A 22,218-nucleotide genomic window follows, 5' to 3' on the forward strand; every position below is an offset into this window, starting at 1 on the left:
ACAGTTTTTCCACAATTGTCTTATTTTTGCAGGTATAGCGGCTGCAAAAGGCCGGCAATTTGAATGAATTTTTTAATTTAGGAGCCTTCAGGAGGGATGCACTTACCCTCTGTCAGGCTTTAACCGACTCAAACCATAAAAAACTAATTGAAATACAGTCTGCTTTTCCCCATCCATCTGCTAATAATGATCAAATTCATATGGTAAAAAAGAGATATTCTGACTGTAGTTAATTTGGAGCAAAAGGCTGTGAAACAAGATGAACTTACTTGATCCCTGAGGAGAAACTGGGTCATTACTGCAGCGCTGAGGCTCGGAGCAAGCAGCGAGTGGTTCAGTGTTCAGGAGGCTCAAACTCTGCTGAGGATGTTTATACACAGAACACTGTGGTGTTCCCGTTATTATGTGTTCTACCTATGTACCGTTTGTGTCACGTCACGTCTATCTATCTATAAAAGGTTTTGTGCAGCCCATTTGCCAGGAAAAAATGTCGATATTGTATGTTTCTGCAAACCACGGATACGTTGAATGTCTACAATATTACATTCAGTCAGAGCAAGTAACGTAGTCTAAAGAGCGACTGTCTTTATGCTTGTAGCGCAACGTTGTTATGTTTATTACAGAATGTCTTGTATGAAAGTTTGCTAAGGGCGGTTGGTATTTATTTACGCTAGTTTAGTTGTTACTGTTGTTACGTAACATTGTTACATTTCTTGTCTGCATTTTCATAAGAAAGTCGGCGATAGGTAGTTGTTTTTATGTTGTTGTGTTATTATTCTAGACACAAACTATAATCTTTATTCTAATCATAACCAAGAAACTTATTTATGAAACACATTTTGGTTTGCAAAAATGTACAATGCCAACATTTTATGATGACTGGGTTGTTTTATGACATGTACACTCTGATTCTTACAAAACAAATATTGCTAGTTGAGAGATTAAATACCTTTCTTTTTCAGGAATGATTTAAAACAGACAACACAGAAGTGCACAATCAGCCAGTGGTCTGGCTTGGCTTTGCACACAATTCTTCCTTTTGATTGCTGTATAGACTTAACTGGTAAAAACAGTCGAAACATTGGAACATGTTCGAAAACACATTGTTTCCCGAGATTAGTTCTAGCTTCTCACCCTGCTCCTCCTCAGCCTTAATGAGTTTGTGTTTAATTCCACAGTAATAGGCAGTTTGGTCTCACCATTGATGACTGCGGTTACAGGCAGTTGCATGCAACAATCACAAAACAAACAACCGATGATGTATTATGAAACAGAGAATTAACAAATATTTCTTAATGAATTACTTAGTGTGTAGGATGTTGTTGGAAATTCATATATAATTTAGAACTGGTGCTGGAACATCAGAATCGGTCCATTTAACGGGTGCGGGTGTGGTTTGGATGTTCACTGGCTGCAAGACCAACACTATATGTAAGCTTTTATTCATAGCAGAGTGTATTGGTATATGTGCATACTCTCATTTTGTGTCTGTGAATTCATTAGTCGCATACTTCGTCATTAGTCGCATACTTCAGTGTGTGTGTGTGTGTGTGTGTGTGTGTGTGTGTGTGTGTGTGTGTGTGTGTGTGTGTGTGTGTGTGTGTGTATGTGTGTGTGTGCCCACCTGCAGGGCACATGCTAATAACGCGCATTACTGAGCACGTGCAAAACTATGTGAGCTGTCCTACATACAGCACACAAACGCATGCAGATGCACAAACATGAGGATCTTGAAGGGGGAGATGAGAAGCTTTTCAGACTTTTCAAACGATTAAATGCAACATCCCTGCACCCTGCGATGCCACCCACCCCCACCTGTGTTGATTTTAGGTTAACAAATAACAGCAAAAGCAGAGAGACATATACTGTAAACAGAGACAGAGAGAGAGAGAGAGAGAGAGAGAGAGAGAGAGAGAGAGAGAGCAAGTGACAGAGACAGATTGGATGACAGGGGAAGCTAGCAGGAAACGCTACATCCCTTCACACTCATACAGGCACATTGGAAATGATTGACAGCTCCCTCAAGGGCTGTAGTGAATTATTCAGCACAATCTGACAGACCGACAGACAGGAGAGCATACAGAGAGACATCAGTCGGAGACACAGGCTGAGAGAAAGACAGACGGATGGTGAGACAGGCAGAGAGAGCGAGAGAGAGCGAGAGCGAGAGCGAGAGAGAGAGCGAGAGCGAGAGAGAGAGAGACATCCAAACAGAGAAGACAGGCAGCCAGGAGGCTGTGGATCATCAAAACTTCCCTCCAGGCACATTTTTATTCATAATCAATAACTCTATTGAATTTTACATAAACCTATGTGCATTTACAGTCCCAGGACTTTAAATTCTTGAAGAGATGCCTTTTGAAATTCAGCGTGTTCCTTCACCTGCTGCTATCCACCCCAAGGGAGGAAAGTTACAACTCAAACATCAACAAAAAAACAGCTTGTAGTTTAGAAAGCATCACAGCCAATCACAAATGTCAGCCAATTAGCTTTCAGCTAACAGTGCCAGTTTAGCCTGAGAAAGATATAATAATATGCATGTATAGTATACACATCTATTCTCTAAATCTTCTGAGTCTGAATCACATTCTGCTGCTTCACAGTAAGAGTGTTTGAGATAGGTGAAGTGATTATGGCTTAAAGCTAGAGTTGGTAACATTAATCAAAAAATAACTGTCATGTTTGCTGAAACAGTGACTATATCCTGAAAGTTGTGGGCGCGATGCTTGGTTTTGGCTCGACTGTTTTCGACATGGCAGCAAGGTCACAAACTGTCTTACTTATTAAAAGAACACTTAAATATGTTGCTGAAAAGATTTTGAGGTGAAAAGTGGGGGATGCAGTAAAATAATCTGTATTCATATTTGATCAGTGCTGCCTAGTTTGACAGTTTCATTAGAGTTCACAAGCTTAGTCGTTTTCTTCGGCATATTATTGGTCTCATGTACTGTTGTCAGGATATAGTGACAGTTTGAGCAAATATAAAACATTTTTTTATTAAAGTTATCAAGTGTAGTTTAAGGCGTTTCTTGTGAAGCAGCTGCAAGTGATTTTCTCTGTTGGTGATCATCCAAAACAAATACCTAAATGAAAATCATCACTTTGAGATTATTGTTTCAACATCGAACAAACTCAGGCCACAGTCTCTCCTGCTCTCCCCAGGTGTGTCACATCTGTCTCTAGTCACCTGATTATGATGTCATCTCTGAACTTGAACACACCCTGGTCTAACAAAATAGACTTGGTTAGGTTTAGGCTACAAAACTACATGGTTACAAGGCTACGTGTTGCCCTGATATAACTTTTGGTTCTATTTCTTTGGATATATACACGTCTAACATCCCAGCAGGAAAACTCCAAGCCTTTTGATGCTACATTGCATGAGGCCCAGAAACTGTCTAATACACAATGCAGCACCCGGCTGAATAGAACTACACAGCCAGCATCCCCATGTTTCTTTTTGTCAAGTTTGTCGGACCTAGCAACATCAACTATTGGTGGGATGGACTTAGGAAGGACTGATTTGGACACAGTACAAGAATGACCATAACTGTAATCATAAATGTCAATCAGAGATATCTCAAGAGAAATAAATGAGAAGTGACACAAACTTGAGCATCAATAGAACATTCTAAAACTGAATCTTTTGTCGCGGGTGAAATTAGAGATTCAGTTTATCGTGGGACTCTTTGGCAGGATATCAATGATTCAGCAGTGCAAGGCTCTGTGAAAAGGGCTGATGTTAAGACAAAGATACAAGATAAGAAGGACCCACTGCCTGTGTTTGACCGGACACTTGATCTGCTCTCGTTTATGTGATAGAAAGAATTAAGGTTTGTTATTCTATACATGTAATAAAAAGGTAAAAGATCTTACAGGAAGCCCTGCCATCATTCTTCCTTTTACTGTCATTTATCCAACATGGCTGCCTATTGGTCAATACCCCACTGAGTGACAGGCCCTGAAATAAAATGAATTAAGCACAATAACCACTAAGAGTCACTTCATTTGTGAATGAACAGTGAAGCAACCCGTCTTTGAACTCTCTCACACACACACACACACACACACACACACACACACACACCAAGATGTAAATGATTCAGCTACATTGATGCTGCCAGTTATCCACTCGGACTGATTATTAGCCGCGGCCGGACAGACACAGCTAACGGGCAGACCACCTGAGCTGAGTGACCATTTGGAACTGATTCAATTATTTCTGGGATTGATTGATCTGGTCTGGCACAAGCAGGAACCAATTGGATTGTCCTAAAAACTGCAACGTTGTCCGACCATTGAACTCCAGGAGTGGCCGATTCTCTTTGCTGGTCTGTCCACCTGTCTGTCCGTTTGTCCTTGTTCTGTCTCAAAACCAGCCTTTCTGTGTGTCTGTCTGTTTGAAGATTTTTTCTTCACATGCATTTTAAAAACAGGAAAAGGGGATGAATGTCTGAATGTACAAGGCGTGCCTTAAAGCGTATTCACTTCTAACTTGTAAAATGCAGCGTGGTCAGTACCCCTCGTAGTCAGGTATCGACACACCCTTTAGCTTCTGTATGCGACGCACTGGGCTTTCAACTAACTCCAATGTAAACAGATGGCCAGAGCAACCAAAACCTAACTCAGTGGTGTTGTTGCCTAAACCTTACTTCCTGTGAAGACTGAAGTCTATTTTAAAAGGACACTATGCATGTCAAGAATGTTGACACGCCATTCCTGCCACGTCCAAAAAGTGACGCTAGAGAGGTACCTAAAGCCTCAGTTTGAAGCTTCGGGCCACTTACCAATGCTTTGGTATTTGACTAGTTTGGAATGAGAATGCGTTGACTTAATACACCGACATTGTATTTGTTATCAGTTTAAAGCGTTTAAATTATAACATCAATTCATCTTTTAACAATACAAGACACGCACTACATCAAGATAATAGTGATTAGGTGCAAACATCTCTTCTTGAGTGATCCACATTCTCTCAAAGTGCTTCATCAGCTTCAGTTAAAGATTCGCTACATTTCCCAGAACGCCTTTCAACAACCTACCAGATAAAGAGATGTGACCTTGCTGCTTTTCAGCGGTGGATTTCAAAAGTAGATGGAGGAAGCGATATCAACAGCAGAGCGAGAGTCTCCTGTCGAGAAAAGGTGAGTCGACCTTGATTCAAACCTCAACCTGTCTTCATACTACAATGCATTATTGGCTCTGCCCTCCTGCCGTGGCTACTGACACTCGTCTGTTTTTCTCCTTTGAGAAGGACTTTTCCCCAAGATGGGATAATTTAAAACATTTAGTTTTGTTGTCAATGTTATACTACTGAATAACCCTCTGCCCTTGCACTGCTGCAGGATATATCTGGACAGGAATTTGAATTATTATAATATTTGGGTGGAAAAGGTAGAAACTGAGTGTGATCGCTAACTGCTTTGTTTTCTTTATCAGTTTACTTTAATTATCCTTTAATGAATGACAGAGAGATGCAAAACAAACATTTAAATGAAAATATGTGCCAAAATCCTACAAGATTTTTAAACCCATGAGATCAGTGTTCACTATAAACAGGCTGAATATTAAAACATGTTTAGCGAGCAGGATATGCAACAGGGAGACAGAAACACAAGATGTTGCTAATCTACTCGGAATGAATAAAGGTTATATATTGATTAAAGATGCATCTGATGCTTCTAACTAAATCTAATTTACACTGCAGAGACAAGAAGAAAAAAAAACGTTGGCACCAAAAGTGCTCGTCAGGAAAACATAAACACGAGTCGACTGAAGTTGTGTTTGTGGCGAGGAAGATCTCTGCAAAACATAATGGGATTATAGGCAGCCAGGGACGGAGACAAGGGATGGACAATCACAGCAAACGCATCTAAAATACCCCTCTTGAGTTTTGATGAATAAATGTAAGGTACAGCCTTTTTATTTTACTGCCAAAATCAAACACTAATCCAATGCAACGATTTGTCAACAGACTAGAAGACAGGGAAAAATGTTGGCATTGAAAGTTTATAAAGACCACTGATTCGATGAATGTGGACGTTTTTGCGCTCGGAAGCAAGGCACGTAGTTTAGCAAGCAACCGTTATTGAACGTTATGTGGTATGAAGGTTACATGCTATTACAGGTGTTTGACGAGAAAGTCCACGAATTGCATATGGTAGGTTACAAACAAACACAGGGCTTTCACCCAGAAGACCACTATCCGTGTCTCTTGTGAAACCAAAGTATATGTTGACTTCATGCTTTGTTTTACGCAACGCCGTGTTACGTTCCACTTGTTACGTAACGGTACATAAACGAGTATGCTAAAAGAGAGATTGTTTATCTAGTTATATTTTTGACACTCGTTACATGATGTTGTAACATTACATTGTTACGTTATTTTAACACAAACCATGACTTTTTTTCTAATCTTCACCAAGTAGTTTTGTTGTGTGAACATAATGAATTGTTTCATAAGTCATTATGCATTTCCCTGCATGCTTTTGTCCAGAAACGTTGACATTCAATGTAGCCTATGGTTTGCAGGATTGTACAATGCCAACATTTTGTCTGCTGACTGGTTTAAGCAGTCAGTGGGATTTTTTGTGAAATTTAGGCCAAATGCCAATCAAGATATCTTTCGTTCAGCCATTCTTCTTTCTCTCTGCTCTGTCCAGCTGCTACATTGCAAAAATGATGGCACATTTTCTCAGGTGATTGACATAAGCCAACAAATTCCAGTTTTGAGTATTACAATGTATTTTATATGTAGGTTTCTCACTGCAAGATTTGATTTTGTTGAACCAATCATGTGGTCCAGATGTGAATTGAGAACACAGGATATTTTACAGTTCACATTGATTATAAGATCAGATTTGAATCACAGTGGAGGGAAAACAAATCTGAAATTGGAATGTTTGGCTGCAGGTGAAATTCGCGAGCCATTTCCACAGGTGCTGAATTAATCTCAGCTCATTAAATTTGTAACTGGAGTCACACTCAAATCCCAGTCGCACTGAGCCCTGTGCAACTCTCCTGGCTGCAACTATCACATTAAAACCAACTCATGCTCATTCTCCACCTCTCAGCATCTTATTGTTGTTCATTAACGCAGCTCATTACCGAATCTGCATGTAATTATGCTTGTGTGAATTCCCACATGTTCCATTTCTGAATTAGTTCAGGTAACATCCCTTAAAATATTGTGGTTTCCTGTCTCCTTCCACCATCACAGAGGGGTCAGAGGTCAGCTGCAGCCCTGGAGCAGTAGGCTGAAGGACATTTCAGCAGGATGGTCTGCTCATTCACTCACCCTAAGAAGTGATTTAAATTCTCTGAAGGGGTAGAAATCATTAAAGTCGAAACCACGGTGGTTTTATCCTTTATCCTACTCTTTGAGCAAGGCACTCAACCATTTTTGCTCTGCTGTCTGAGTTTGACCAGCAAAAAGGCAAGTTCAAAAGGTACCGACAGCTTGTCATGTACATTTTTTACACCATGTTCTGTTTTCCCAAAAAATTGACATAACTTTTAACACACAACTTACTCCACCAACATTGACAGAACACGAACAAGCAGAAAATAAAAGCTTCCCGTTGAACTGGTGCTAGAAAATATCAAATTCAATAAAAAAATAATGACGCTGCTGGGTAGGACATGGATTTTAAAGTGGTGACTGTGTGTTTTTCGAAAGCTTCTGGAGGAGGTTACATTGTTGTTAGCAACGCTTTTATATTAGTACTGCACTGCTCAAGTTTGGTCTTTTTTGTTTTTTTTCTATCTCAGACTTGTCTCAGTCTCGTGGGTGTTTCAACTCTGACTTGTTTCAGTCTTTGGTCTTGACCAAGTCCGGTTGGATTTTTTTTCTTTCCTTTTTCCGCCAAACATCAGTGGCTGCTCTTGTAGCAGCCTAGACAGGTGTTGGTTCACCCAAAATTCTTCAATATTACAAGTGCAGGTGTAGAAGTGTAGTTTTATGCACAAATGTACATAAAGATATACCTTCATTGCAATGGTGGGAATAATATTCAGAACATTTGATTAAGTACCAATACCACGATGTAAATATACTCCTGTACTTTTACTAAAGTAAAGAAAATGAACCCGTGACTGACAATTATTATTATTATATGCTCTCTTTGTCCTTATGTATGGCGTCACAAGAAAATATTGGGAACCATTGGTTTTACCTTTCACGATACGTCGTATTTTAGAAGCTGATCATGTGGTTTTTATGTTAACTGTTAACATGAAAAGTAACTACAGCTGTCAAATAAATGTAGTGGAGTAAAAGGTACAATGTTTCTCTCTGACATTGAGTGGAGTTGAACTAGAAAGTAGCAAAACATGGAAATACTCAAGTCAAATACAAGCACGTTAAATACTTGACCAACACCAGTAGCTTGTAATATTGTATAAGTATATTGTATTCCTAATAAATTCGTATGTTATATGTATATATTATAGATTTTTCTAAGTTGTCATAAAGATATTGAAGCACTTTTTTCTTCCTGTTCCTATCACAATCACTATGTCAAACACCAAAGGACCCAACCCATAGTATTGACTCTCACTATGAACATTTGGTCTTGGTCTTGGACTCTCTCTTGAATGAGTCTTGACACTGCTCAGACTTGACCTTTAAGTGGACTTGACTGATGCACATAATAATATTTTTGTCATATTTTGTAAAAATATTACTGAACATTTTTGTACATCAAGTTGTACTGCCATTTTATTGCTTATTTCCTAATAATACTACTACATTTATTTTAAGACATTTTCTTGTGATTTTGATTGTTACAGACTTAATGTACTGTGGTTTCATATTGTACAGTACCACATGTGTGATGTACTAAAAATTCACGATGTGTGTGTGAACCCGAGGTATTGTGATGTTAATTATGTTTTACAGTCTTTGAAATAGTCAACACGTTATCTGGAATCAAGTGAACGTGGCTCAGGAGGACTTTACTCAACATACCCGATGGGGAATACACACACAGTTCAAAGCACAAGATAGGACCATTAGTGTGGATGTGTTGTGGGTGGAATACTGCCTTAAAGATTTTGCCCATGCCTCCTCTCATTTTACATTTTATCAATCTCACTGAGTGTGGAGGAAGAAAAGATTCAGTTTCAAGATCACTAACAGGACAAGCAGCCAGAGGAGATGAAAAAGAGCGGAGCGCAGAGCTTTGATTATATTCCTGTCAGCTTGTCTGGACCATGAGAAACAGAGGTACCAGAGAAAGAAACTGTATATGTTAGAGCTCAGGCGCCTGGAAGCAACCCTCCAGAAAGGAAGATGGGCAAAAAGCCAGTAATTCAAATATTTACTATCAAAGTGAATGCTACAAATCCAACATTGTTGCAACTGAATCTCACTCTTTTCTGATCAATTTCTGCACAATTCTGTCACCAGTGGATGAGAAGGATCCAATATTTAGGAGGATAAGCATACTACACACACATGCATGTGAACGGCATGCACACGCACACACGTAGCAAGCACACACGTGCACACACGCACACACACATATCTCCAACACCATACTCTTGGGAATACAATTCTCACATGTGCACCGCGCGCACATATTAAACACACACCAGCACGTATGCACGCACCCCCCCCCCCCCCCCCCCCCCCGTTCCCCACACCACCCCCAGCGGTCCTACCTCCAGACTTGCCCCAGCTGCAGGACGTGAAGCACGGTTTGAAAGACCCACATGCAAACGATGCAGCACCTCCGGGGGGCTCCGACTGTGCCTGCCGTCGCAGACAGGGCAGAGGATGTGCAAACCGGGGTGGCATTCGCGGCGTTTCCCGCCACCGCGCTCCCACCGCGCTGGTTGCTGTCCTTGGTGCTTAAAGTGTGGTCGTCCGCCGTGGCTGCTTCGCATGCCGCGCCTGCCGCCGCCGCCGCCGCCGCGCCGGTGCCGCTGCCGCTCGCTGCTCCGTCCCCGCAGCTCAGATCCGAGTAGTCATACACGAACCACCTGAAACTCAATACCTGGACGACAGCAGAGGGCACCACGACGAAGACGAGCGTCAAGCCGAACCACCAGTAGTCACCTCTCAGGTAGTAGTCGGCGGCCAGCCACAGGTCGGTCGCGCCGTCGGAGAAAAAGACGAGCAGGGCGCAGAGCACCCAGCAGCAGTCCAGCAGGGTGTAGGGTTTCCCGCCGGCGGCGCTGCAGCGGGGCCGGGTGGCGGGGTTCCCCGGCTCCGAGAGGCTCCTGGGCGTGTTATCATCTTCCACAGACACCGCTGCTCCATCCGACTTAGCGGCCATGTTGGTTAGGATAGGAGAGAAAGACAGAGAAAGAGGTGGGGATACGTGTGTGTGAGAGAGAGAGAGAGAGAGAGAGAGAGAGAGAGAGAGAGAGAGAGAGAGAGAGAGAGAGAGAGAGAGAAGGGAGGGGGCTGGCTGTGTGCAGGAGAGAGAGAGTGAGAGAGATTACATCATAACTAGCCTCATCATCAGCCAATTAATTGCGAGGCATCATTACTAACAGCGCGTTTAACACCATGACACCGCGCGATGTTTTCAGGACATGCAGCGTTCTGCAAACATTTGTGACCTGCAGGGTTTTTAGTTTGCGTTGCTGTCATAAAAAAAATCTCTCCCAGTTACATTGCGCTGCCTCTGCAGCAGCAGCACGCTGCTGCACATGACAAGACTGTTGTTAAACTCATATTAAAGCGGTTAATAAGGCGGAGTATCAGTCTCTGACTTGGCACCGAGGGGACTCGTCATGTTTACTATGAATGTTATGAACCTGCATCCTGTCCAATGTTCCCTGTGCTGCTCCTGCGCGATGAATCTCCCTCCAGACAATAAATGTGCTGTGCATTGACTCAAAATCATGACCCTCCTTTAATCGATGAGAGACCGCGAGACAAAGCACTCAGCAGTCTTCATGAAAGTAACTCAAAGCAACATTTTTTTTGGTTTAATTTATCCAGAAAGGGTTTGCTGAGGTTTTGTCCCGCTTCATATTCATATTCTGACAGAATACATTCTTATGAGCGCTCCAGTAAAACCCAAATCTGCTGCCTCAGTGGAACAGAAAGGTTAAAGGAGGATGCCACAGTTTTTCCCCTCCGCTCATTTTCTTCTTTCAGAAGAAGAAGCTGTTGTCTGCATGTTGATGCTTTCTCAGTATATATATTAGAGAGATAACAGTACATAGTTTTCAATACATATTGGAAACTTTCATGCTGCATTACCTCGTGATAAAAAATCTTAAATATAACCTTGAAACTACACACGTCACCCGGCAAGCACAAAGGGATTGGTGAACGGGCCTAACAGGCACAGCCCCAAGGGCCCAAGGAGGTCTTACTAACAAAATGTCGTTAAAAAAACTTGGCTATAAACCGTTTCTGATTCTGATCTGACAAAGTAACACAAAATGAATACAGAGATGCCAAACTATTACAAGAAGACGCTAAATGACTGATAATAGACGCAAAATGATCAAAAACACATTACGACCACAAAGTGTCCCAAAGTTACTACAAAGACGCAAAATGACTACTATTTAAAAAAATTTATCTTTCACAATTGAGAGTAGTTTCAAATATGATGAATCATTATGGGACCAAAACCAACAGCATTGTAGTCTGTATCTTTTAACTTCCCTGCTGAAGAAAAAGTATTTTTGTGTATTCATTACAGCTAGTGGAGAGATGATGGAACATTTTAAATTAATTTAAAATGGGTCACAAACATATAGTTAATACATATATTGTTTATCTATTTTTTAAGAGTAGTAATTTGCTAAAACTGGATAATGTAGTTTTTAAAAAAATAGGTGAAATTCAGGAAATAGTGCCTTTTAATGGTGAGTATTTCCAGTAGCAGCACTGTGTTTATTGGATTGTGTCTGAATAAACTACAGTGTGTGTGTTCATGGAAATGAAGGAACATGTCACCCAGTGCAACACTGTGGCTCATTAATGTGTTTTTAATTGTTTCTAGACAGCAATAGCGCATTGGCACAGAGGACGAAGATGTATCAGGCTTATAAACACACACAATACTTATTGGTTGGATTTCTTCATTGTTTGGTCTTTTCATGGGATTTGTTATTAAGAGTGAAGACAAGAATAGAATACCACATGTATCCTTGAACTCTTAAAGAGGAAGGTTTATTCCTCAGTATTGTCTCCTCTTCCTCAGCTGGTCCCAGACCAGCAGCTTTTTAACCTCAGGGCCTTTAAAGTGCATTTCTCTGATTCTAACGAAGCAGTGATGCATAAAGCTGACAAGAGACCGAACAACCAAGTCTGTTTACAGCAGTGACCGCACTAATTGAAAAAATTCCATAAACTCTGAGCAGAATAGGCAATAAAAGTCTTTGGTGAATTACGGTTCTGCGCTTCACTGCCCTCAATAAACCAATCAGTCACTGTGTTTCCACATCGGTGCAAAACAGGGCTTATCTGAACAGTGCTCAATCCAAAATATCTGTGGAACAAGATATGAAGCCTAGTTTGTTAATCTGAAGCTATCGCCGCACTCATGAACCACCTCAGCAGCGATCACATCGCAGTGTGTTTTGGGTCCTGGCCCTGTTTGGCTCTGGTGTGGAGATTAACAAGATTTGGCAAATGGGTGAGGCTGCATGAAGAGCATTGATAGGCTCTGAATTAACAACACAAGGCTGTGTTACAGGAACTTTCTAACTCTGAATATCCTGAAAATGTTCATTAATGGACTGAATTTGAAATCATCTGAGATGAGGTTTGTGCCTTCTGAATCTCAAAAATAGTTCAGCCTCAATTTCATACCTCCTTCGATCGCAGCAATTTATAACATCTGTACACCCACATATTTCAGACATTTAAACGGTCTGAACAACAGAGACTACAATTACTCCCCTAGATGATTTACAACAGCTCAGTGCTGTTTAATTCAAAGCTGGAAGTGTTAGTTTTTTTTGTTTCACATCATATATCAAAAATACACAGATTTGTCTGAATAATCTTTTTGATAAACCTTACCCATTATGAGCTTGAGACTAAGGGGAGCTAATTAGAGACCCATCGTCACAGCTCTGACTGACACACTTTAGAAAAACAGAGAGTTTCTGCATTGAGTAGAAAACACTGTCACATTCTTACCGCAATTGTAGAATAAAAAGTTATATGCAAAGTTTTTCAACACAACCCTGAATTAAATGTCATTTGTAATTGTTTATAAAGGTGCTTAATGACTCCTGGCAGGGTTAGGGGATGAATACCACTGGAGCCATTCAGGCTAAACATATAGAGTAAGAGTATCAATACAGTCTACCTTCACAACATGAATCTACAAAAACAATAAATTGCTCTGTAACCCAAAGGAATAGCATATCATTACCAAAATATGTCCAATACATACAGATACTGCTGGCAGGGAAAAACATCTACTAACTCCTATAAGAAATTCCACCTCAGTTGATGGATTGAGCCCCAACAGTAATTTGCGTTATCGCCACTTTGTTTAGGAACATGTGAGCAGAGGACCCCTCTGGAAGACAGGACTTCAAAAGTAGCCAATACTGCAAGGCCATTCTTAGTTGATACTGTATGATGTTCAAATTATTTTTGCAAATGTGCAGTTAATGAATTTACCAAAAAGCAATAGACACAGTGAATCGGAGGGTTTTGGGGGCCTCTGGCTCTGGGCCGCCTAGTTAGTGTGTTTGGGTAATGCAGCCTTGCCATGATCACATCAAATTCACCTTTAATCAATTATTACACCAACATAAACACAATTGTTGTAATAGAAATCTACTTTTGGAAATTGCCATATAAATATTGGTGACAGTACTAAAGTAGCTCCAACTTGTTAAATACAGATGCTCATTCTGTGGCTCTACTCTTCAAACTATGAGAGTCTAGTGCCAGTGTTGGACGTATCAGGAACAGAATGTCAGCTCAGGCTTATTACACAGTGTCTCTTCAAAATAAACCTCCGTGTTCACAGGAAAACAATACATTTCTTTATTAAAAACCGTTGAAGCTTTTTTGGTGAATCCAAGTAATGTATAGGTGAATCACATTTCTTTTATTTTTTTTTTACAGTGATCTGTTTAATTGGTGTAATGTGTTCAACCGTCAAACCTCAGAGGTAAATTGCATCATAACTTTCCACTTACACCTGTTACGTATGAGATATCATTTTTCTATTAAATGTTGGCCTTTAATTAGAGCGCCCCCATCAGACCAGGGAGTGCACATCCACTATGTTCCCTTGGGAGTTGCAGTTCCCTTCCTTCTGCTTCACCTCAACACACACTCTGTTGTATCGCTCACAAGCTGCACATTCCCTGACAAATGAGGGTCATTACGAGTTTGAGAGCACAGGGAGCTAATTAGAGGTCTCAGATCAGTGCTGCTGCTGCTGTGATACACTTTGGTGAATGCACACAGACTCCGAGCTTCAGAGCGACTCTTAAAACATCTGCACCAGTCCACCACCATTTCTTTCACCATTTCTTTTTTTAAATGCTTGGTAACTTTCAGTGGAGAGTGACAGAAAAGATAGGAGTTGCATAATGAATGCGCAATTTATTATTATTAAATATATATGGCTTATTTATGCAAATAAAGCAGGAATGAAAAGTCTCAATTACGTTTATTTTTAAAACCTTTTTTTCCCTAATTTACATTTGTTTGGCCATCACAAAAATTACATCCCCATACAACTAAACTGCAATATTTTCTCCCGGATTACTTTTGCAGTTTTAAACACGTGGTTAACATTGTAAAAAAAAAAGGAAAAATACTTGGTTACGTTTAGTGATTCACGGTTTGGCCTAAAATGAATATGCTTGTGATGATATTTAAGTTTAAGGACGTGAATTAAGAAAAGTCAACGTTGACTTTTGGTTTCCGTGGTAAAAGTCCTGTGTTTTTTTTTAAATCATCCATCAACACAACCTACTCCCTAATCAGACTTCCACGGATTATGATCAGAAATGTATTTGTGTCAAAAAATAACTGATAAATCCGGTAGAAAATACATTTCCCTTGAAACTGAAAGATACATACATACATATGATACCTAGAATCCCAGAAATCTTCAAAGAAATCTTCAAAGAAATCTTCAAAGAAATCTTTATATTTTGAAAGAAATGAAAGCATGATACATTTAAATCTTGCAACAAAAACAGCTCAAAAGAAAGCTTTAAAGAAATTGGAAAATTCAGACAGAAACCTGAAAGTTGGATTGACAAAAACACTCAACTAATGTTTGAACCGAAAGCAGATGGAGGACAAAAATGAATAGCTGAACTCTGCCCGTATTAATTTAGCTCAAATGCTGATTAGCCATGGCTTTCCGTGTTCAGATAAACAAACTGAAGATTCTGAAGCTTTCACTTTCAGCATCAGTCAGAGGATTATGAGGAAACAGAAACTCACATGGAGTCATAAAGGACTCCATGAAACTCAGTTCTTTAAAGTAATTCATAGCATGGAGAATTACATTGAGCCTTTAACTCATAGCATAGAGAATTACATTGAGCCTACACTGATCTGAGAGAGACCTCAGTATCCCAAAATGTCAGCTTTCTGAAAAACTGCTTCACTTTGTATTTCTAAGCAGGAATGGCTGATTCTCATTATCAGCTTGATGTGTTTAAATATATGAAGGGTTTGTGGGAACCATTTCAGTTTGATCAAATCAGAGCAAATAACTAGAGAGAAACAACTCTAATAGTCAGGGCAAATGCAGATTTCTTGAGATTTTCCTGTTTAATAAAGACACTAATGTTACTCTTGGGTCCATTTTGTCTCCATGGTTCTACTAAATAAATCATGATCAGCATTAACTGTCCTTTTAAAGTACATAAAGTGGCGAGTTTTTTGTTTTCTTTTTCACCATGTGGCTTAATGATCCAAATTATTAAACTGAAAAAATATATTACACACAATGATGCCACCTTCAAGGATATTTTTCAGATAGGCAATCACATTTTAACTGAATGTGAATGAACATTGAATTAATGTCCACATTTTCCTTTTTTGACTGTCAACTTCAGTTGAACGAGAAAAAGTAAAAAAAAAGATTAATTTCAACTCGTATCATAAGTATCGTAAGTATCATACAAGTCTTATGTGAATTATCGAATCTTTTAACAGTCTTTGTTTCACCAGCAGCCAAACAATTGTGCAGTTATGTGGGCTCCAGCTGACAGCTGTATGTGAATGGAATATAAACTGCTGAGCGGAGAGCTGTCCATTAGCTCGGCCCCATCAGCTAGCTTAGCTCATTACTGCCCCTTCACCCTCATAAATCCATCCAGCAGACTTTTCTGCCTCCTCATCAGAGAACATCCAGGCTGAGCAGGCTGGAGGCTCCTTCTTAGCTTTTATGTTATTAAATTGCTTCTAACAAACACAAGCAGTAAGCTTTTTCTTTTTCTTTCCTTTTTTTTTTTTGCAAAACCCAAGTAAAATTTAGTGTTGTGTTTTTTGGTCTCCTGTCATTTTTTTTTTTTTTTTTTTTACAAAAATCAAGTCATGTTCAGTTACCCAGGTTTTAATTTCCTGAGTGTTGACTGGACAGAAGTTCCCCTCTTAATATACCAACACTGGCCACACCCCACTCAGATTAATACCCGTAGCACACAAGGTCAATGCACAGGAGATAATCTGGGGAGTGAATGTCATAAATGTCTGAAGATTTTCTAAAGAATTGTCACAAGTTGATTTTGGGCAATAGGACTTGAATGTTAACTTTTCTCATAAACAGAAGTCTACAAATGTTCTCTTTCATTTGACCAAAATAGTTTGTGGGGACAATCAAATCAAATTCCTGAATCAAACTAAAACTCTCAAAAAAATGTAATTAATGTGTTATAATGCCATGCAAAGTGGAAGATAGAGAGTTCTGGAACATTTCAATTTGGTAAATAGAAAGTGAACATAAAAGACTTTTTCAACTTGTATTGAAAAAGTGCACACATTCCTTTAGATAACAGCTATAGTGGGTGGCTCTGGCCGTCACTATCCTGGCAATGGCGAACTCGCCTAAATCCTGGCTAATCTAAAAATGGCCAAAGAGGTGGCTCTTCAGCGGCTAGGTTCACACAACAGAGGAGACATCTAGCAGTGAACAACCTGAGATGGCACCCACCTGTCACTCAAACTGTCCACGCCCTTAAATATGCATATGTTAAAGCCTTAACGTACTTCAAACGAGTACGTTATAAAATGTATACAGTTGTCATGAACGGATAAATTAGCTGTAGACCAAAAGTATTTTTAGTATGAGGCTTGAAAACATCTGCTGACTTTGGGCATTGACTCCCTTTTGGAGCTATCCTCAAGTGACCAATCAAAGAACTGCAGTTTTTGCTTCATTTTTCTGCTACAGTGGTTGCCGCTTGGTGTAAAAAAAACAGCATATGTATGTACTGTATATATTGCAATTAAAAGAGGAGTACAAATTTAAATATGAACATGGATGCTGCAGGATTGCAATTGGATATGCACACTCATGCACACATACACACAGTATCCTAGAGGCAATAACGTTAATTTTTCAACACAGTTATAAATATGATTTCTCACAGCAGAGGGCTGTAGGTGGATAAACCAACACAGCAAACAGCAGTGTGAAGACTATCTGTGATAATTTGAGAGATAAGATAGATGAATAAGATAGATAGATAAGATAGGATAAATAAGGCAGATACGATAGATTAGATAGATAAAATACAATAGATAAGATAAATTAGATTAGATGGGATAAGACAGATAGGATGGATAGATGAAATAGGATGGATTAGATCAAATAGATTGATAAGATAGGATGGATTAGAAAAGATAGATAAATTAGACGGGATAAACCAGATAGATAGGATAGATGAGATGGATAAGATGGGTTAAGATGAAAGAGATGGGATAAGATAGATAACATAAATAAGTAAGTAAATAAGCTAAATAAGTAAGATAAGTGTCACACCTGTATGTCAAGTTGGGTTTTTGTCCTGTCTCCACGTTTGTTTTGTGACTTCCTGTTTTATTTTGGAAATTAACTCTCCTCTCGTTTCAGGTTCCTTGCCCTTCCTCATGTGTCACCAGTCTGATTGTCTTCCCTGATTCCTGATTGTCTCCACCTGCTCCCCCACTTCCCTCATGTGTACTTATAGTCTGCGTCTCCCCTTGTCCTGTGCCAGTGTGTCATGTCCTTTTGCCTTGCACACCCGCCTCATGCTATCAGCAAGACCAAGCCTGAGTATTGTCTATCCTGTTCTTGTTTCTTGTTTCCTCTGTAAGAGCGACCTTGTTTTGCATTTTGCCATTTTGATCTTCCAGCTCTTTGAGTAGATTCAGAGCTTTTTTATTTTGTAGCATTATACCTTCCTTGCAAAGTGATTTTTGGTTTGGCTTTTGCCGTTTTTACTTTACTGCTCTTTGAGTTAAATCGGAGTTTTTAGTTCTGCTTTGTAAGTTTGTTTTCCTGCCTCGCTAAAAGAGGTTTTGTTTCCAGGGATTTTCCTGAGTCTTTTTGTTGAAAATAAAAGATCGTCAGTTGAACCTTAACACCTGCGTCTGAGTCCTCATCAAGAGTTCCCTCCGTGACAATAAGATAGATAAATAAGATAGATACGATATATGAGATAGAATAGATGAAATAAGATAAGATAAATGAAATAGATAGATAAGATGGATGAGACAGATAGATAAGATAGGATAAATAAGATAGAATAGATTAGAAAAGACACATAAGATAGATAGATAGATACATGGGATAGATAAGATAGAGAGTGTAGATAGATAGGGCACGACAGACAGACAATTCTGTGATTGTTTTCTCTAGAACAGTACTGGGCACAGATGGATTTCAGGAATCTGCTCAATCCCCAGGAATTGGTGTTCACCACCTGCTGTCACTGTTAATTAAACAAACAGTAAATAATCCATTTTAGCTAAAACCTGAAGTATTCAACAAGCCTTTTGTTTAAGACTTCCATAATGATCAAAAGAAGCCTTTAACGACGAGTTCTCTGGTACTTTAAAACATCTGGTTTTAATAACAGCAAATATATTTCTGATAGTGAGATTCTCCTATCAGAGTTTTCATGATTTTTAGCTTTTATTGCTTGAAAGTCATTGCAACATGAATGTATGTCAAGATTTTAGCGTGAGTTATGAGTCTTAAGCCTCTCTAAAAGCTGCTATGGTGATTACTTACCACATTATTAAAGTGTTAGACAAGTGAATGTTTTGCTTAGATCATGGCATTGTTGGAATTCAAATCATTGCTTTTTTTTGAGATTCCTTATGAAGAACCAAGAGGTTCAATAATAAGTTCTATTGACATTTGAGGTCACCAAAACAGTACAATTCATGAATATTCACACAAAAAGTAATGGAAATCTGGAGAGCAGGTCATTAAGCAGAGTGGAGGTATGAGAATTTAGGGAGAACTTGCTCCCAGAGATGTTTTCTACACTCGCTCATTTCAGATTTCACCCGGCTTGACTCAAATCACTCTGTCGCTCGCTCTAAATAACAGAAACAAGCTGAGTAGTATTTAAATTAGGGCTGTAGGCTACCACAACATGTGAAGCTTCTATTGAGGTGAGAAGAAGCTTTGATTGCCTGTCATCGTATTTTCAGATGAAATCACCCTAGAAAAAAAATCCTCAAACTAAATTTTCAATTTGAATAAAGTGATTCATCGAATTAAATGATTGTGTTTTTTTTTTTTTTTATTAAATCAACTTTCTAATATAACTTACATTTAGTTTGATTGCTGTTAGACTGCCCCTTTAATACAGGTATGTCCTTAGAACCGTTTTTTGACTGCAGTGAGAAAGTTGGTTTCGAAAGACGAAATGCCAACAAATATGAATTGTAGCAGAATATTTCTTTGGATAAAAACATTTTGGAAATTCTGGAAACCATTACATTTATATATTTTCAATAAATAACTTTGGATTTTTCAACAAACTCTAGTTGTTGAAAATGTTTGGAATGCAAAGATCTGTAACAATCCTGCACAGCCGCCGTGCACAATGCACAGATACATTATGGGTTGAGTTCGCTCGGACATGCTCCCAACTCATGCTGTGAGTGGTACCGCAGAGAAATTGAAGCAGGTGTGAAGGTGACGCTCCAACTTAAACATTTTTATAAAAATCAGCTCTGCACTCCATCCAAAAGCTCCCTGCTCGCATGTTCTTTTGGAGAGTAGTTATCGCAGATATTTTTGTCTCGATGGACAGAGACAGAAAGACCTACATTGTCTAACGGACATACTTTTAGATGTCTAATGTGTAATTTTACATTATCTTCCTCCAAACTTCACAATATCTTAGCTGCAGTTGATGGGTTTAGCTAAACTGGATATGTCTATTTTCTCAGGCCTGTTCCCTAAGCCCTATGATCCTGACTATAATTTAAAATAAACTTCTGCTGGTTTGAGCAGACCGTGGCTAAGCAACTTGCTTCTGAAATCCTGGAACCAAATTTTCTCTTCCATTTAAAAAAAAAAAAAAAAAAAAAAGTGTATTGCACCCAAAAGATGATAAACAATTCAAGTTTTTCTTCTCAGCACACATCCGATGGGAATGAAAGAAGGCAGGATTCTCTGCCATGGCTTTTTTACCAGAAGGTTATTTTTCATTAAAGCGACTGTTAACCAGATTCGCCACCATAACTGGGTAAATGTCTGCAGAAGAGACGGCTCTCTCTAGTTTCTATGTTTGTTTGTTGTTGTTTTTTTGTGTAAAGTGACAACTGCAGTCTTTCACTGCTCATTATGCTCGGCTGGAGATGAGAGGAGAACAGAAAGGCCAGTAGCACAGTGTTAATGTTAAGGTTAGACATGCTGGGTTTGGCAAGCTGACTGTACAGAACAGCCATGTCCTCACAAGATAGTGTTACATACAGGCCTCTGAATGCTTGGGTATGTGTGCGTGGATGTTCGTCCATCTTTGTAAGGACAGGTTTTAGTTTTAGTCCTTAAAAGTGTTTTGGAGACACACTGGGTGACGAATAAACAATGCAAAAATATTTAGCATCTAAACTATTCATATCGGCAGCGATGCAAATCTTCTCTTCTGTTGATTCAGGGGCAGGTTGAGGAGGCAGCAGGCTTAGTATCGAGGGGTACTCCAGACGTCCCTTTCCCCAGCAATGTTTTACAAGCCAGACGAGATATTGTGATCTTTGCAGCGTGGTCGGGGTCTGCCTGGGGACTCTTACCAGTTGGATGTGCCAGGAAAACTGCAACAGGATAGGGTCCAGGACGACCATAGGTGAGGGTCAGAACAAAGATAGAATGGTTCCCAAAACAGTTGTACCGCTTTTTTTTGCAGAGCAATATTCACGTTCCATGTGAAAGAACTCACCAAGCAGATCAAAAAATGTATTGATGTGCAAATTAAATGAACAAAAAATGCTCTTCATAGTTTCTTTGAATTGCTCATTTTGTCTGGAATCAAGTAATGTTTGGTAATTTTTCTTGGAAAAAAAGCCAAAATAGCAGATGATTAATTTTCTAATGATTAATCAACAAATATTTGTTCACTCTAATTTGCTTTATCTAGTTTAGTTATTTGTTTTCTGATTAATTAAATAAAGATTGCTGTAGACAAAATGGCCACAGATTGTAAAAAATCTATAAAATAGCTAAAAGTAACTAATATTGCTGAATTTACAGTCCAGTTAATTATTGTTTCTCTTTGGGATTTGAATGAGAAAATATCGTAAACCAGTAAATCATTAATTGTTCAATCATTTTTTTGTTGATGGATTAAATGATTAGTAATGGCGCTTACTGGAATTAGGTTTAGGTTAATGTTGAGTGTAAGGAGGCTAGCACTGTATTATACCAAGAAAGGTCCTCATAATAATAGTCCAAGTGTGTGTGTGTGTGTGTGTGTGTGTGTGTGTGTGTGTGTGTGTGTGTGTGTGTGTGTGTGTGTGTGTGTGGTTCATCCGAGGAGAGATTGTGCAGCATGGCAGCTGTCATGTTCACTTTCTGTTTAGTCGCATGCTGTTCAGAGTGCGCGCACACACACGCACAGAAAAAAAAGAAGAAACATTCAAGTAGAATCACCTACTGTACAAACTCTACACATACTGTCTGCTACAAGTGTACACACAAACACACACATAAAAACAAACACACACAAAGTATATTGTCCAGCTGACTGCCCCTCGAGAGCTCACTGTCTCAACAATTGATTCATAAAGACAGCCTGAAATAAATAATGAAC

The 22,218-nt window shown here is 39.3% G+C and overlaps 1 protein-coding gene across 1 annotated transcript in view; it reads right to left on the reverse strand.

Annotated features, from left to right (window-relative positions):
• Nucleotides 1–10,280, reverse strand: part of xkr7b (XK, Kell blood group complex subunit-related family, member 7b) — a 60,839-nt gene extending 50,559 nt beyond the window's left edge. The window contains exon 1 of the mRNA XM_068733271.1: nucleotides 9,664–10,280. Coding sequence (XP_068589372.1) covers nucleotides 9,664–10,280 — 617 coding nt within the window. The remainder of the gene's footprint in view (nucleotides 1–9,663) is intronic.
• Between the last annotated feature and the right edge of the window lie 11,938 nt (nucleotides 10,281–22,218).

This window comes from Cebidichthys violaceus, unplaced genomic scaffold, assembly GCF_023349555.1.
Source record: "Cebidichthys violaceus isolate CVI_PGR_0920_01 unplaced genomic scaffold, fCebVio1.0.p SCAF_6, whole genome shotgun sequence".
NCBI lineage: Eukaryota > Metazoa > Chordata > Actinopteri > Perciformes > Stichaeidae > Cebidichthys > Cebidichthys violaceus.